At 42.3% G+C, this 17,622-nt stretch overlaps 1 protein-coding gene across 3 annotated transcripts in view; it reads left to right on the top strand.

The window, feature by feature from the left end:
- Positions 1–17,622, top strand: part of ABCA1 (ATP binding cassette subfamily A member 1) — a 95,462-nt gene that overhangs the window by 13,325 nt on the left and 64,515 nt on the right. For all 3 annotated transcript variants that reach the window (XM_053968733.1, XM_053968734.1, XM_053968735.1), the window contains exons 2-5: positions 3,031–3,172; positions 9,173–9,266; positions 12,558–12,699; positions 13,551–13,672. In XM_053968733.1, coding sequence (XP_053824708.1) covers positions 3,107–3,172; positions 9,173–9,266; positions 12,558–12,699; positions 13,551–13,672 — 424 coding nt within the window. In that variant the 5' untranslated portion in view covers positions 3,031–3,106. The remainder of the gene's footprint in view (positions 1–3,030; positions 3,173–9,172; positions 9,267–12,557; positions 12,700–13,550; positions 13,673–17,622) is intronic.

Raw genomic sequence — 17,622 nt, forward strand, 5'->3', positions numbered from 1 at the left:
TCTGGACAGTCCTTAAAAGTCAGTATTTTTATGACGTTTAAAACTTTTGTCCAGGAAGAACAGGCCAGGTAATTTGCTTTCTTCACAGTAAAGTTTAACTTAACTCCAGAGAGCTGAAGTTCAAGCAGGTGGCACAGCTGAGTCTTCCTGGCTGTGCTGCTTTTGGCTGGTCAGCTGAGATGAGCTAAATGGTGAAATATGTGCCCTTAGTTTAGGGGGCAAAACTACAGTTTGCTAATGTGCGATAATCTATAAAGCAGTGTATTTCCATGCTCTGGATCCTGTGGACTGACTGCAGTTGCAAGGGATCAGTATCTGAATTTTCACTGATGTGCATTAAACCAGCTACCCTTTGATTTGCTCATTCCACACTCTGAACTTCTGTTTTGCCTCTGTGCAGGGTATTAAGGTGCAGGAATAGGGTCTAATTCCATTGATGAGAACGCCAGAAGTCCCTTTGGCTCTCCATGGGATACTTATTCTACTCTTCCTGTGGCACTTTATTCTCATGGGTTTTGGTGTTTAGCTTTAATTTCTGGAAAACATTGGAAATTAGTTTTTTTGCAGAGATTTAACAGTATTGGGGGCATGGGAATGAAGTATGGAGTGGATACTCTGAACACCCTTCTGAAGATAAAAAACAGCTGTTGCATAACTACCTGTGACTGTTAGAAGGCTGTACAGTCCCTTCCAGTCCTCTACTTCTGTATGCCAAACTTGTGCAATGGCTGCAGGATTAGACTCAGGCAGCAAAGATTTTGTGGCATGGTGGAGAGCACAAAAAAATCAAATGGAAGTCTGTGACCCACAGACCAGTACCAGTATCCTTGTGGAAAAATGCATGAAAAGAGTAATTACCTTAGTGTTCTTAAAAAGATTTTTGTACCACATTAGTGGTCAGCAAGTGCCTGTGTACTATGTGAGAAGTAATCCAGGTTTCTCTTTAGGGTGAGTAAAAGTATTGCTAAATCCCCCAAATACTATTCAGAAACTTTAGAGTAGAGGTAGTACAAAGCAGAGGTAACAATATTCCCTACTTAGTTGTGTTGGTAGGTTGATTGCAGCTTTAGATATGTAATATTGACATCAAGAGGAGGTGCTTCAAAGACCCCCCACTCCCCCATATCCAAGGCTGTAAGCAGAAGGGGTGTTTTGGGTCCATGAGCATGGATGCAGTCATCAGCTAGGATTTGTCTTCTGAGATTCCCCACAAAGGGTAGGCTTTTTCCCTGCTGTGGATGTGCCAGTAGCCTGCCAAGTGCCTTTTGCTAAGTATGCCTGGGAATTCATGATCTACCAGCCAGATGTGCATGCATCTGCAATGTGTTAGTGTCAGAGTGTTCCAGCCAGCAGGATGCTGGGTAGGGAAGGATGGTTGTCCTGCCTGATGAGTTCGGCATCCTTCTGTGAAGGAGCATCTGTGGAGGTCCTGTCAGTGAGTTAGAGCAGCACCTGGCAGAAGTTACCGAGACTGTGCCGACTGTATGCTCTGCTGCTGGTATGAGTTTGTAAGGTTTTGTAGGCATCTATTACTGCTCTTTGGTTCTCTGTACTGGTATTAAGAACACTGTTGTCCTATTGTGATACTACAGTGTAATCATCTACAGAACTCAGTGTCACTGGTTTATATTTGTTAGTCATGTTAGAGAATTTTTTTTTGTAACACAGACCTACATTATTAAGAAACAAGTTTTTAGTCTGCAAGTCATTGTAGTAATGGAATTTAGTTTTGGATGAGACTGAAAGATAATTGTTCATCGTCTCAAAGCTCACATCCTTAATTTTTCCATCTGATGTTACTCCAATGTAGGTCTGGCCAGAGAATTTACCAAAGAAGCCTTATATTCCTAGCACACTTACGGATTTTTGGTAATCTTTTCAATGCAGTTTACAAACAGACATCCAACTCTGAATCTTAGGGCTAGGATACTGTTACATGGGACACCAGACTCAAAATCGTGTGGGTTCCAAATTTAACAGGTATTGGAAAGAGTGATTCTCTTGGTATGTGTTCGAATCAACTGCTAGTTGTCCTCTTAATGCTGATTCTGTCAGCAAAGTGTATTCAGGTACATAAATCAGAATTAATTTAATGTGGATTAACTAAGTTCCTGTGCAGGCACTTGCTGAGGCAACTGCTCTTAATTTGAAGTGACCTTAAAACTCAGAAGTAAATTAAGATATGCTGAATTAATTCTGGGAAAAGGGTTTAATGACATTTAACTAATATAGTGAAAGATCATCGTAGAGCTTTAAGATTGAGCCTTGTTGGAATGGTACTATACTATGCTCTTATTAATTGCCACTAAAGAGATTAATTTTTTAAAATTAATATTTTTTAATCCTCTGTGCTCTTGTACTGTAGCACAACACACACTTAATGCACAACAGTGTTGGAGGCCAGGTGGTTGCAAGACTTGAACACTGACTCAACAACAATTTTCCATTCATTCATCTAAATGTTAACAACCCTAGCATCCTTCTTAGTTACTTACCTTCAAGGGAATGGGTATTTTTCCCTTGCCTGTTAAATGCACAGCACTTTCTCCTACAAATGGTGTTGACTGGACTTAAAAACAAAGGTTTTCCTAATTTGGCAGACAGTTTTTCACCATTACAAAAGTGAATATGGAAAGAGGCTTTAAGGAAAAGGGTTGAATTGTATGGTTCAGACTTATTCAGAGGGATCTTTAAATCATTTTTCAAACCCTGTTACTTATTCTCATTCTGGGCTGTCCTTGTGCTTGGAATTCCTGAGGCAGAAAATAAGAAAATTGTATAGCAAACTTCTTTTTGTGCTTTGGAGCTCTGAGATGAGAAAAAGTGAGTCTAAATCTGAGCTTACTGAGACCCATGAGACTTGGCTGGAGAGCATAGGGTAAGAAAGAAGGCAGTGAGGTGTTCCACAGAGGGGCTGTGGAGTCACAGAGTACAGCCTCTTGTCTTTCCCTTGTCTTGTTGCCTTTTCTGTTTTGAATGACAGAACTTTCCCCTTCTAACTTTTTTTCTGTTTTTCTTTTCTTTCACTAGTTAATGCCTGGCCACAACATTTGTATTGTGTACTGCTGCTGCTACACAAAGAGTTTCTAGGCTTTGCTGAAGGACAATGGCTTTCTGGACGCAGCTGGGATTGCTGCTGTGGAAGAACTTTACCTACAGAAGAAGACAAACTGTAAGTATTAGCCCAAGGGTGCTTTGAGATCTTAAGTTACCATTTTGTAGCTTTCAAGGCTATACAGCTTTTCAAGAAACACAGGCAAATACCCTGTATCTTACTTAATTGTTCCTCCTCTAGTGATCCCTGCCTGAGCAATTGGTCTGGCTTTGGGAAGACCCTATTCAAACTGGAGAGAGTGGTGGGTGGACAGAAACCAGAGGGCTTGAAGGTGCTCAAGACTTCTGTCCTGATTTCCAGTGTGAGAGAGCATTGGAGTACTGAAACACTGGTGTCAGATCAGGCAAGGAGGGTGCATGACTGCTGTGTGCAGCAACAAAGATGTGAAATGAAAACCTGTGCTGAGACCTGCTCTGCTCTGTGGGTGAGGCATTGCCAAGCTGCAGGGATGTGCCCATGAGTCCAAAACCTTTTGAATGCTGCAAGCTGCATAAATGGCAACAAAATCCTGCCACTTCCTAATGGCAGAAGTGTCAGAGGCAATAGCAGACATCTCCAGTCACTTTAATCATTGAGAGTATCCCAAACCTGCAATGTAACTTTACAACAGAAGATACACATTAAGTGGATGGCATGAAGCATGTTCTTGTACTGGCACGAGGATAGACCCAGGCAACTGATGTTCTGCCAAGGTGTGTTCTGAGTGTCTGGAATGCTGTCCTCACCATCTGTTAACAGTGTGGAAATTTACCTGTTAAGAATAGACAATACATAAGAAGAATTTCTCCTTGTAATAAAAAGGACACAGGAGTGTGGATCCAGTATGGTGTTCTTAAAATTCTTTTGCCTTTAGATTGAGACCTCATAGGATGCTATACCTCTTGCAAGCAGCTAAAAGTCTGAGAAAGCATGGGGGTTTAGGGAATACCTGTGTTGGACAAGGGCGTGATTTGTGCAACAGACTTGTTCAGAGGATCTGGCCTGTTAGATCTGACCTTGAGGAGGTATCTGTAGGGAATGTGAAAGAAACACGAGTTACTGAAGTGGTGAGTGGAAAGTGGTCTCTGATAAGCTTTCTGAACCTTTCAAATGTCAGGATGCTTGCCAACTGGTTCGGTTGTTTTAGAAACTCAGTGTCACAAGAAAGGAAAGGCTATCATATTTACCACTGGTAATGGTCACAGTCCCTGAAGTTTTCACTCAGGTGTCTGAGGCTTGTTTTTACAGGACTTGGGTCCAATGAATTCAGAGTTGGAATTAGTCCATTGTTAAATAAAACAGACAAGGGGCTCACCACCTCTTTGTTTTTTCTTGTATATAAACAGAGCTGCCAGTGATGAAAAAGTTTTTTGTTTTGCGTGTTTTTGCCTTTTGTGGAGCTTGATCTTCCAGGATAGGACTGCCCAACAGAGAGGTCATGGATTGTGTCAACTGCAGGGAGTGAGCTTGTTTGCTCTCTGAATGTGGGTCACATCCTGGCCTTGTGAACAGTCTCATAGTTTAGAAAAATGTTAAAATGAAGCTGGGGAAGTAGTCTCAAAACTGGCTGTGGCTCCTTAAGGTTGTCTCTTCTCAGCAATTGCCCATGTAACCTAGGCCCTAAGAGCTAAAAATACTCTTCCTATCTTGCTACTAGAGGTCTAAATTTTGCCTGTTACCAGAATGCCTTTAGAAAGTAGGGGAATTCTAGAACATTGTGGGATTTTCTGGAATGATGTTTAAACTAGGTAAACCAGGAGGCTATTTCAGAGGAGCTGAATTTTACAGTGGGAATGATGGCTTGGTATATTTTTGCCAGGATCTTCTGAAAATAATAGAATCATAGAGACATTAAGTTTGGAAAAGGCCTCCAAAATCATCAAATCCAGCCTTTGTCCAAACACCACCGTGCCAACTAAACTCTACCACTAAATGTCATGCCCAGTCATTTTTTGAACACTTCCAGGAACAGCAACTCTGTCACCTCCCTGGGTAGCCTGTCTCAATGCCTGCACTTTTCATGCTTGCAGTGAAGAAACTGTTCCTGATGTCTGACCTGACCCCTGAAAGAGCTAGAGGTTATGTCCTCTGGTCCTGTTATTAGTCACCTGGGAGAAGAGAACAACCTCTATCTTGCTATAACCTCATTTCAGGTAGTTTTAAAGAGTGTTTCTCCAGGCTGAGCAGCCCCAGTATTGTATCAGGTGTGAAAAGGTCGGTGTTTAGCATGTGTGTCATGTCAAGGTAGCTGTAGGCTTACTGGGCAGCAGAGGTGCATTCATATTCTTCAGTGGTGCCAGAGAAACACAGTAGGGTAACCATTCTGGATCTGCTCAGCTGTTTCTTGATAACTTCTGACAGGTAGGTATCTACAGATCTGCTTGATGGTTTCCCATCAAGTACCCCAGAGGGCATGAAACTGCTCATAATCTCTATTCCACACTGATCATTAGTTAATTCATAATGAAGGCCTGAGACATGGCTTGTTTTTGTGGGGCTCCTCAGTTATGCAGCAGTTTTCTCATTAATGGTTCTCATTTGGGGTGAGAAGACGTCAGGAGGAAAAGCCCACTTAACAGGAAATGGCAGAGAAGGAGCAGAACATCTCTTACCATACTGTTACCACAGCTGCACAGTTCTTTCTCTCTTTGCTTTCCTGTTAGGAGACTGTTGTATTTGAGTTGTGCTGATGAAGGCTCTCTCCCATTTGTACTTACTAAAGGTGTAGCCTGGAAATAGTTTGATCCTTACCCTTCTTACAAAAAATGTGGGCTAGCCTTGGCTTCCCACTGAACCCCCTCGTTGGCTGCTGTGAGTTTGGGCTGCATTGCGAAACCTGGGTTCAAAGCTCACCCTAATGTGTGCATTTCAAGTGTTACTTTGTACTGGGTAGCTTCCAACATCACTGAAGTGGGGGAAGGAGCTCAGAGACAGAGAGGAAAGAAAAATCATGTTCAGGGGTCACTGTGTAAAAACCTTTGTCTCCCTGCTTTTTTGCAAATGAGGAGACAGCTCAAACTTGCATGGAGAGACTGGTTAGCTTCTGGTAGCTAACACTGAAACTGGACCATAAAGGTGGGAAGGGGAGTTGACAGTGGGATGGGGTGATAGTCTACTTCTTGCTCAACAGATTTCCTGTTGACACAATGTAGAACTCAGTGATTAATGGCATCCTGAATCAGGCAACTTTTTTAAATTTGGCATGCTTTAGGGATTAACCTTGGTAAAATTAGGACAAATTTGTTCCTAGTTGAATTCACCTGCTGTGTGCAAATGGGATGTTCCTTCTTCAACTCCAGATGGAGCAGGGATAGGTGAGGAGTTGGGTGCTGGAAGGTTCATTTCATTATTTACCAAGCTGGTCATTGCAGCACAAAAGTGGCAGAGGAGACTTGATTTTTCAATATCTACTTAGAATGAATCTCAGTGAGACATGTTCCCTTTTAGTGTCTTCGTGTACTTGTCTGGAAAGGCCAGAGTGGATGAAAAGTGCTGTAACAGCAGGGTCAGGAAGCAGTAGGGGAGGGAACCTACTTTTAGGAACAAAGGAAGATAACTCAGTTTTTATTGAGCAGCACAAGAGACTTACTGAGGAGTCTCTACCGATGTGCTCCTGACACTCTGATCTTGTCCCTGTGCAAGCCTCTGGTGCAGTAATTGCCAGCTGTCTCTCACAATGTAGCATTTTGGTGCCTGCTATGATGCCTTCCTTCAGCTGTAAAGGTGCAACTTGTTCAGTTTGAGCTGCTCCTTTCTCTATCCTCCCCAGCCTGCTGATGTGAAGTGAGGTGTGTTGTGCATGCAGCCCACATGTGGTTACCTTTGTGACTTTGTAACTAAGCGTGCAGAAGAAGAGCTGTGTGTGCAGGTGGCCTGTTCCCCCTTCAGCAACAGGGCGGCCTGGGCACTGCTGTCCCCCCCAGTGTGGTGTGGCTGGGGCTGATGTTCTCTGAGCAAGCCAGGGCTTGAGCTCAAGGGCAGCATTTCTCATTGTCTCTGTAGCAGTTGCAGGGCTGTGAGAGGCTGTCTGTCCGCACTGGTCACCCCAGGAAGCCTACACAAGCCCAGCTGACGCTGTACAGTAGTGTAGCAGTAGATATTTGGGGTGCATGCTGCTTGCCTACAGCCAGGGTGGCAGAGGGTTGTGACATGTGCTAAAGCATGACCATTGATGCTGGAATATGGAATGGACTTGTCCTGGTTTCATAGGCACTTTTCTATCAAGTGGAGGAAAAGTCCTACTATGCCATCCTGGCAGCCGCTATAGGAGTATCCTGAAAACAGGAGTAGACAAGTTGTCAGTGACCTCGTCTAAACATTGATCTCTGGAAGCCAGAGCACTGTTTAATGCAGATGGAAGCAGGCTGTCAATGTTAATGGCTGAGTGTGTGCTGCCACTACATTGTTTATTGTATTAAGAGACCAGAGATACTGAGGCATCTTCCTGGCACCTGTTACTGTGGTCTCAGTGGAGTTTCTTACCCAGTAGTTGTACCATGTGTGCATGACAATAACAGACGACAGAATATTCTGAGTTGAAAGGCAGCGACAAGCATCATCAAGCCCACCTCCTAAGTGAATGGCCCCTGTGGGGATTATGTCAGCAACCTTGGAATTACTAGCACCATGCTCTAACCAGCTGAGCTAATCTCAGGATCCAATGGGTAACAATATCCCAGAATTATCTTGCAGAGACTGGCACTGTTTACCAGGAGTGCCTGGAAGACTGATGCTCAATTTTTATACCTCTTAGATAGGGGTGCTATTTGCTGTTTGATGTCAGGTGTGAAGGGTATCTGTGAAAAGCCATCCTGCATAATTTCCTCTGCTAGATTAAGTGGCCTTTGTTTTAATACCCTGTTTTTATAGTGTGTGCTTATGTTGAGTTACAGTAGTTACCTAGAAGTCTCTCACCTCAAAGTTTGCATGGAGTGCCTTGTGCTGAGTGTTAAGAGTCCAGTTTCAGCTGTTAATGATGGAAGATGGAAAAACATGTCTGTGGGTGGGGATACTGCCTCCCACTAGGTTGCAGGTCTTACACTCTGGCTTTTAAGGTGAATGATGTGGACCTCTTATTAGAAAAGATAAAGTTTTTCAGGAAAGAAGTGGAAAATATTTTTCTTCGTTTGACCAAGAAAGCACTCTGTTCTGCTACTAGTAATAGATAAGAAACATATGGAATAGCAGCATAAAAAGCTGTCAGGTTTTCCTTGTCTCATAGCTTACTGAAAATACACGTTTATGCAGTCTTTCTGAAGTGGGAAAGTAGGGATGTGAATACTGCAGCTCCAGTCTGGGAAACTTCAGCTTGTGTGTCAGAAGCTCTAGGCTGGAGACTTACTTTTGTCCACATCTTCAGTGGGATGTGACACATCTCAGTGAATTTTTCTCCAATTCTTTGTCTAAGAAATGTTGTATATTTAATATCAGGCTTTTTCTTCTTGTCTTGTCCCTCTAAATAACTGAGTTCTTTATTTATTTACCTGATATTCACTGCCTTTCAGTAGATGACCTCCGCCAGTGGGTGCTGCCTACCTTCAGGAAAAAACATAAATTAGAACACAACAGACTAGATATGAGCCTAATCTTAGTAGGTCTGCTTTCTAGATACCAATATACTTCTGCAGTACTGAAAGAGTTGGCATAGCATGCATCAGCACAGTTTCCATGCCTGATGTGTTGGGGTAGAAGCTTAATGGTCTGCTGTGAGAGTGAGATATAAGTACTCAACTGCCTCAAAATACGGGATGAAAAATTCAGCTCATTTCTAGAAAGATTAATTGGGAGGTTTCTTTCAGTCAGGGGACAGAAAGATATAAAAAGCCAAAAATAGGCATTTAGCGCATCCATTTTAGTTGAATAACTGGCACATATCAATGAGAAAAGAAATTGTAATTCTTTGCAGATTATCCTCTGAAGCTAGAGGAACAACCTTCTTGATCCTGGCATGCGTAGGCAGAGCAAAGTGAGACAGTGCTTACAAAACTGTATTGGCTTACAATTGGATTGTCCGAGAACTTCTGGTCTGACCTTTATTTTGAGTATGATGTCTTAATACTTTGCCTTTATTGTTTCCAGTTCCAGCTGCTGATCGAAATTGCCTGGCCCCTGTTTATCTTCTTCATCCTGATCTCTGTAAGACTTTCATATCCGCCCTATGAGCAGCATGAATGTAAGTACCAAACACAACAGCTGCAGCCAAAATGCTTTTTGTTTCATGGTTAGAATGCAGTAATGCAGCTGGCAAGATGCAAAGATCAGTGGTTCCCTACTTCAGTCAGAAATATGTAGGAGGGCTTAATAACTCCTTTGCTTCCACCTTGGGAACTGCAGTTAACTGATGTTGCTCCAGGACTGTACGTTGCTGCTCTTTTTCTTGCTTTTTCTCACTTTGTATTTATATTACCTGAGAATTTGCTGTACAACTCTGCAATAACTATAAAACCTGCACAGAACCCCAATTTTACTTTTCTTTTTTGATCTGTGTGTGACTTAGCATAAAAGAATGCAGTATTCTAAGATCTCTAAGAAAGCAATCTTGTTTCCATGTAGTAAAATGCATTAATGCATCACATTAAAGAGCGCAAGAGTGATTCCATTCCTTCAAACTATTACAGTGTCAGCTCTGCATTTAGTAGATTCAGCAGTCATACATTGCTGACAAAAAAAAATTCTACTTTTCTCTTTGCACCCTAAATATGCACATTTCTGCTTTTCTTTCCAAGGAAGCTTGTTCTTTATAAATTACTATCTATAGGTCTCTTTGGTTGCCATTTGATTTAGGAAGCGTGTCTTGTTTATTAGCAAGATAATGTTGTTTTACTGTGTTTGGTGACAGCTTCATACTGCAATTAACTGATTGTGGAAGAGCTCTTTGTTTTTCTTAGCCTGATTACTGCAAGGTAAAGTTTAAGGGTCAGCAAAACATGTTTCTGAAGGGCCCTCTGAAGTGTTTCTTTCTTGAAGTAAGGAAAAAACTCCCTTTTACAGCACTTATCCTGTCTTTGCAGTATCTGGGGCATTTTGTGCTGTTTGCTGGGTGTTCAAGCTGGTCTCTTTTAAAGCTGAGGTGTTTGTGTTTGCAGTTTCCCATTACACTTTGGACTTTGCTGATCCCATGTACTGCTTAACTCGCTTTTTCAGCACTCAACAGCATAGTTAAAACTTCCCTAAGTTAAATCTCATACTTTACTTGGAATTTGAACTGCTTCTTCTGACTGAATGTTACGGTGACATCAGGAGAGATACCTGTAATACAGATATGAAGCTGAAGAGAAGCAATTAGCACTCTACTCAGCTTTTCTAAATAACCAGCAACCACAGTGGTAATTAATTTCGGGTATGGCAGGGCTGTATATAAACTGAAACCTAGCAAGAGCTGTGATTTCGTAGAACTACTCGGCTTGGTCTTGCTAGTCAGTAACCTTCATGTAAAACATTTGCTCTGGCACCATGGTGTCATAAGCATAGTTTTGAGTCTTTCACCTGCACTCCTTTTCCCATTTATGTTGACTATTATTGCTTTGTCCACCTTCTTACGTTGTCCTCAGCAGTTATAGAGCACAGGGCATCTGGTAACTTTTAATTCACTTCTATGGCTAATTCCTCTTTGTTTTCTGAAGAGAATCTTTGAATAGGTTTCTAAATTGTGTTGTCTGGATTGGTTTCACTGAATGTTCACTTATGCTGACAGATGTGGATGTGTTGTGAAGTGAAGCAGTTTTTGCTGAACTGTAAACAGACATAGAAAGAAAGAAGGCTTTTGGGTTGATGGCAAACTTTTTGGCAACCCTGTGGATGCCTTAAGGGAAGTAGGATTGTTATCTGTAGTGGCAGTGTTGTATGCTGTTATGAAATCACTTGTAGGTGATAGCAATAATGCCTGCTGATAGCTGATAGTAACAGAGCTGTGTGCAAGTGCTTTGTAGCTTCCACATAGCCTCAGTATTTTAATGGTAGTCTTTTTCAATAAACAAGTAAAATTTTCAGTTTTCTTTCCCTGGTTGAGAAGAACCAAGGATTGGACTGTTGTCAGGGTTTCTTGTTTCTAACGGCCTAGCTTAGTATGAGGAAGTTTTCTCTTAAAATGTGAAGGAACAATTAACTTTGAAGTGATAGTTATGTGGCTTTCACCAGACCAGTGAGAGAAGACATATTAGACTGCTGTTGGGGCTAGAATGCTAGTGCTGTCTTGTGTCGTGTAGAACTTTTCTTTTTGGTTCCTGTGACCCTTCAAAGTATTCAAAAAGCACTTTTTTGGTGGGAGGGAGAGAATCTGACAAGACATGACTAATCTTTTTTGAAAAGCTAGACATTTGCAGCTATGTAATTGAAAATTATGTGCTGTTGCACTGTTTTCTGTGTAGCTTAACTGATTTAAAACCAACAGATTCCTGCTTTACTCTTGGAGGAACTGGTATTACATGCATCACTGTGTCTAAAAGGTTACCATAAACTCTTGTGTGCCATTCCTCTTTCGACATTGCTCTGAACATTTTCTTTGAGTTACTAACAATGTAAAATGAAAGGCATGGAGGACAGAGAAGATGATTCTCTGGGAAATTTTACAAGATGAATCTGAAAGTCTTAGCATTTTTCCTCTTTCTCCCTCCCCCTCCTTCACCACAAGCCCTTCAGCCAAGAAGAACAAAAAGGCAAAATGAAACAAAAGTCAGTCAGGTAAATAGCTCTTCTTTTAAGCAGAGAACTAGGAGCACAGAGAACTGGCTACTGGAAACAAACTTTGTTTCCTTAACCCTTCTCCTGCACAGAGTCCTTGGCTTTCTTCAGGGAGGGTTGGTAAGATTCCCATCTTCCTTCAGCCATCCACATGAATCCGCCTTGCTGTAATTTAACAGCTTTGATACTACTTCTTTCTTGGGCTTTGATACTTCCTTTGGGGTTGTGGAGGTAGGGAGCCAGCCCCCTGAGTGATTGCATGCTGGGAGGTTGAGGTGGGCATCAGAGGGGAGGGGCTGGGCATCTGATCCTCAACATCTTGAGCTTTAAGATACTGAGGAAGGGGCATAACCTTCCCTAGTGTGGAGTGGAGGAAGCAAGCTCATTGCAAAAAGCAGCCTGGCAGCTTATGTAAGGTCCAGGATTATACAAGGGAGGCCTTTCTTTCCCAGTCATTGGGGGTTATGGGATTCACAAGTATACAAGTGGCATACTGGTGGAGATCTGTCATGAATACTGCTTTCTTCTTAAACAGGATGTAAACTCTGGCCTATGACTTCACTAGTTCTTTAGTGGAAAGGTTTAGACTTCAGCAAGAAGATTTGGAAGAGCAGTGTGGAGAGTCTAATACAAGCTCAGTACTTCTTAGTATGGCTGTTCTGCTCTTTCATAGGCACTTTGGTCAATAACCAGTGCAGGGTTAGCACTGCTCTTCAAATACAATCCTGTATATTAGAGGATTGTATCATGTGTTTGTCTCCTAACTCCTGTGTTTCTCTTCTAGGTCACTTTCCAAATAAAGCTATGCCTTCAGCAGGAACCTTGCCATGGATACAGGGGATCATCTGCAATGCCAACAACCCATGTTTCCGGTATCCAACTCCCGGGGAATCCCCTGGTATTGTTGGAAACTTCAATGCCTCCATGTGAGTCTGTCTGCTTTTGCCTCATCTCTGTTCTTGGGGAAACATGGGGGAAAGGGATTGTAAGTCACCTACCAGTTGTGTAATCTTACACTATGTGAGGGTTTTACAGTTTCTACCACCTCTGAAGTACCAGATTCTTCAATTGCCAAGTTCATAGGGGCTAGCAGACAGCTGGTACGTGTGCAGAATTCCCAAGTCCAAGTACCTGAAGCTCTTGGTGAATGAAAACCTTTGTGTGGATAAGGACAGAGTCCATTCTCTGACATGGGTTCAGAGTTTGACGCCAAAAAAGTAAGACTTTTTGAGATGCTCCTTTTTTCAGAGCATCTTTTTTTCTGGTTAATAAACCTCTGAACAGCATAGAGTGAGAGGCTGTGAACAGGTTTAGGGAATACTCCCTAATGTTTTTTACTTATTACTGGCTAACATGATGCAGGAAGCACAATTTCTATACCTTGCCCTACTTGCTACATTCAAGGTGTCGGGAAAGATAGGCTTGCTGCAGAGCATAATGCATCTGCAACATGGAGAAGCATTTGAAAGGAGCAAGGATATTCTTGAATTATTGTGCTTCTAAGAAGCAGCAGTTTATAGGCACCATGAAGCCTTCTACATCTCCATCCTAAAAATGCTTTCAAATGCATGATGTTCAGTGTAACTTACATTGACCTTGCATTAGCAGACATCTTTTATTAGGCTTCTTGGATTGTCACAAGGTAGTCATTGAGGAAAGGGTTTTTTGTGCTGGAGTGACAGGGGGATTAAAGTTTGGAATTGGTATGTAAAACTATACCTGTGGATGATGGCTCACAGAGCTGATGACTGTTGGTTGTTTTTCTGTTTTCCCGCAGTGTTTCCCGCCTGTTCTCGGATGCCAGGAGGTTACTGTTGTACAGCCAACAGGACACGAGTATAAAGGATGTCCAAAAGGTCCTGGGAAAACTACGCAAGTTGGGAAATTCCTCTGGCTTAGGTAAAGGCCTGATAGAAAGAGTCAGTATTTGGTATTTCTGGACTGGTTAATTTCATGTGCGTGTAAATTTCAGGAACATGCCATAATATGAATGTGCATGATTATAATTTACGGCTTATCAAACCTTTTCCAATCCTGCAGAAGTACCTTAAGCCTCTCCTGTGTCAGAGCTTTGTGTGCTCTTTATTTTGTTTGGTGGAAGAAAAAAGGCATGGTGTGTAATGCCAAGAACAGCAGCTGTTTTGGATGGGAAACTATAATCCTGGGCGCACTGAAGTTAGTAAAAGTGCTTGTTTTCTCAAAGGAGCTGAAGTAGTGTGTCTTTTTGGAAAGCACTAGTTATTTTGGTATTTTGTGAAGCAGTGAACGCAATGTAGCTACAATTTAGTGTTCTACCCTCCGAGCTCCAGAGGGAGGTGTGCTGGAAGAACACAGATGGGGAAAAACTGATGTTGGCCTCCAGTTTACAAACTCAAAGCTGATTATTATCTGACAATGAAATATCCATTTCCCTTCTTGTGTTTGGTTTTGGAGGAGGATTTTTTTATCCCTGTATGACTTTGGTGTAGTATACTCTGATATTGTCTGGCAGGATTTTGAATGGCAGGGTACAAAATAAAACTGTCTGGTTTCACTGCCCTATTTCCTATGATAATTAGAATACTTCAATTTTTAGCTTGTATGAGAAGATGATGTGCCTTCCTGTCCTGTGCAGATGAATGAGTGACTAGTGTGAGATCACGTGGGAAGCTTGCAGCAGAGCTGGGACATGGAAGAGCTCTGTCCAGTCTCAGGAAATATGGTGGATCTTTTGCTGTTGCTGGGTCTCTCTGATGTGGTACCTTGTAAAAGTTTTTTGGCATATTCTTCTCTGAAAGATGGTCTATCTTAGCTGCTGTGTTAGTGTGACATGTGGCTAGTGGAAGTGATGGAAACTAACAATTTAGAAAGACATACAGCAGGGAAATAGAAAAGGGAGCACAGCCATTGAGTGTCTTCACCCACAACCTTTATGCAGCATGTAGAGCTCTTTGGACATAGGTGGTATTTTGGTGTTTTGTGAAAATTGTCCTTGGTTTCACAGCAATAGTTCTTCTTAGCTCTCATCATTTGAGAATGGCTCAGGCAGGCTGCAGGGAAAAAAATATCTGAGCTGGTATGATGTGAATAGTGTCACAGAGTCTGATGTGTACTGAGCACACTTAAAGCAGAGATGGTGTTTTTACATTCTTTTCTGTGTTGCTCAGTACATTGCAGGTCACCTTGGAATAACCTGCACTGTTAGTGACAGGTTGGCAGGTATGTGGTGAATGTATGTACAGACATGGACTGTGCAAGGTATTTGTCTTGGGTATTTAATCCCCCTCTTTCCTCTTCAGGGTTGTGCAGAATTCTGATGTGATCACATCTGCATATAATACTGTGGGGTCTACTGACTCTGACCATTAGTTCATACTTGTGTATAAAGGACACACCTCCTTGCTGAGGAGCTCAGTATCCATACCACCAGGCCTTCTCGCTTTTTACTCGGAGAACTGGTGAGTGGCATCCTCATGCTTTTACCTAAATCTGGAGCAGCTTCAGAAGGGAGAGGATACAGAGTGAACCCTTTCTGCAGAGATGGACACATAATGAACACAGCCAAAATGAGTTTACTATTTCCCAAGGAGAAGTTTGATGTTGTTTTCATGGATATCTTCAACTGTTTGGTTTGATTTGCTGGGAACAAGCTCTCTCCATCAGAATGACAGATATTTTTGTTACTGGTTTTATACTTCCAGTAGTAGTATTTTACTCTTTAGCAGTACTACTTTTACACTTGCATTGACGAGTTAACACTTCCAAAGAGAGTAGATCCTGGTCTGGTGTTTTGTATTGATATATGCAGTGAATGTCAGACATGGACATTTACAAGAACACTGTCAAAGCCATAAACTGAAGCTCTTGCTGCTGGGAAGGTTTGAGGGGGAGGAGTGATTCCAGGAAGAGTTTTGCATATGGAATGCTAAACAAATTGAAAGTCGGAAGGCTCATATTTCTCTCTACTGTAAAGACTAGTGGACTGACTGTAAAAACAAGCCTCAGACCCAGTCATCACAGACTATATTTCTATAATAAAATACTTCAAATGTGTAATCAAAAAATCAAGCCTCTGTGTCATTGGAATGACAGATTGTCCATTGTTGGTAAGACTTTTGGAGAACAAAGCCTGTTTGTCTTTCTCATGCTAATTTACAAAGCCATCCAGCTTGGTGGATCCTACTACCTGCTCCTTGGCTGTGTGAGTCATTCTTTGACAGTATGAAACAGCATCCTCTAATCTTAGAAGCACTCGTATATTTATACTTGGCAGTGGTTAGATTCCTGTGCAAGGAAGGTCAACTCTCAGTTGCTGTTGACAATGAGGTGTGAAAGATACAAATCCTCTTCACTCTGGGGCATTTCTTCCAGTGACTCTGGGAATCTAAGGAAACAGGAGTGGGTGTCAGATGTAAGTGCACCACCCAGCCTGAAAGCACTGTCTCTATACATGTGTTTCCCCAGTAGCAGGAGGGCTAATTATCGATAAGCTAATAAATGAAAATGTAATGTCCTGTATGTTTTAACTCTGGCCTGGACCTGAAGCCATGTGAATTGGTGGTGCAGACAGGTGAAATTTTGCAACTTCCCCAGTGGAATGAACTGTGTGCTCCTTGGTGTGTGACATGGACTCTGGAGTTTCTGCAGCTCCTTTCTCCCCTCTCCCCTCACACACTCTTCCCACTCCTGCCTGATGATTTTGATACAGGCTTCCAGGAGTTGGTCTCTCATTGCAAATTGAAGCTAATGCTAGTCATGCAGAGCATTGATGTCTATATCTGGCTTCTGATGTCTCAATCTGTTCAGAGGGCATTTGCCAAAGTCCTTTCGCTTGAACCTTCTTTAAAACAACCCTCACAAACTAATGTTCAAGGTGTGACTCTTAGTCATCTGGTCTGAAGTTAGGCATGAGCTGAACCTTGGGGATGAGAGACCTACTTAAGATGGCTCACGTTGCTTGCACAGGTATGAGTGTGTCAGTGTATTTGTTAAACATAAGGTAGGACATGAAGGTTTTGTTCAGGACACGCTATCTATGCATTCCGACAGGCTTTGTATCTTAGGTGCTTCTTGATAAGGTGGGAGATAATTCCTCATAACAGGGCTGTTTGTGGAGGGGTTTGAGGAGGAACAGCAGAGAAGAACTCTCTGTTGGGGAGGCAGGTGTTATCAGTAGGGAACAGTCCAGTGTTGCTTCATGTAGCAACTTTTTTGGCCAGGATGCCAGGATAAAGTGCTAAGTGGTGGTGTGAGGGAGTTCAGCACATGCAGCTGTCATGCTCTATGGGCACTGCTGTTGTGTGGCTGCTTCCAGCAAGCCCCAAGCAGTGAAATCTACGTGCAGGCACACACATTCCATAACAAAATCAATTTTGCAGGCAGGTGCCAGGTGCCCTCTCTGTTCCATTTGTTACATGTCTGTCCAGTAATGTCACCAAGGTCTTTAATGCTCATGATAAGGCAGAGCGCAAATCAGTACAGAGAGCCAAAGACCTTGGTGATGGCACTTTCAAGAGCATGACAAGGCTGCTGGGATTGCCAGCTGCAGTAGGTTTGGATTGCTGCTTGCAGGCACTGAATTTGCAGCTGGCCTCAGTGCCATTTTATCAGGTTAAGTGTTTGCAAGAAATAAGCTTTTCTTCTGTTTTGAAAGATGGAGATACAGCTTGCTATTGACTCTGAGGCACACTTTCTTTATTTCTTCCTTCTGTCTACAAGACTCCAAAATGCTTTGTTCTGCAGTGCCACAGGGTAATAAATAAACAGGTATAATTAAAGCCATCTTCTTTGGTTGCTGTTAAAGTTGCAGATATATGCCAGCCTGGCTAGTATTTACTGTATTGCTCTTTGTTTTCAGTAACCCCAAAGGG

This window comes from Vidua chalybeata, chromosome Z, assembly GCF_026979565.1.
Source record: "Vidua chalybeata isolate OUT-0048 chromosome Z, bVidCha1 merged haplotype, whole genome shotgun sequence".
Lineage (NCBI taxonomy): Eukaryota > Metazoa > Chordata > Aves > Passeriformes > Viduidae > Vidua > Vidua chalybeata.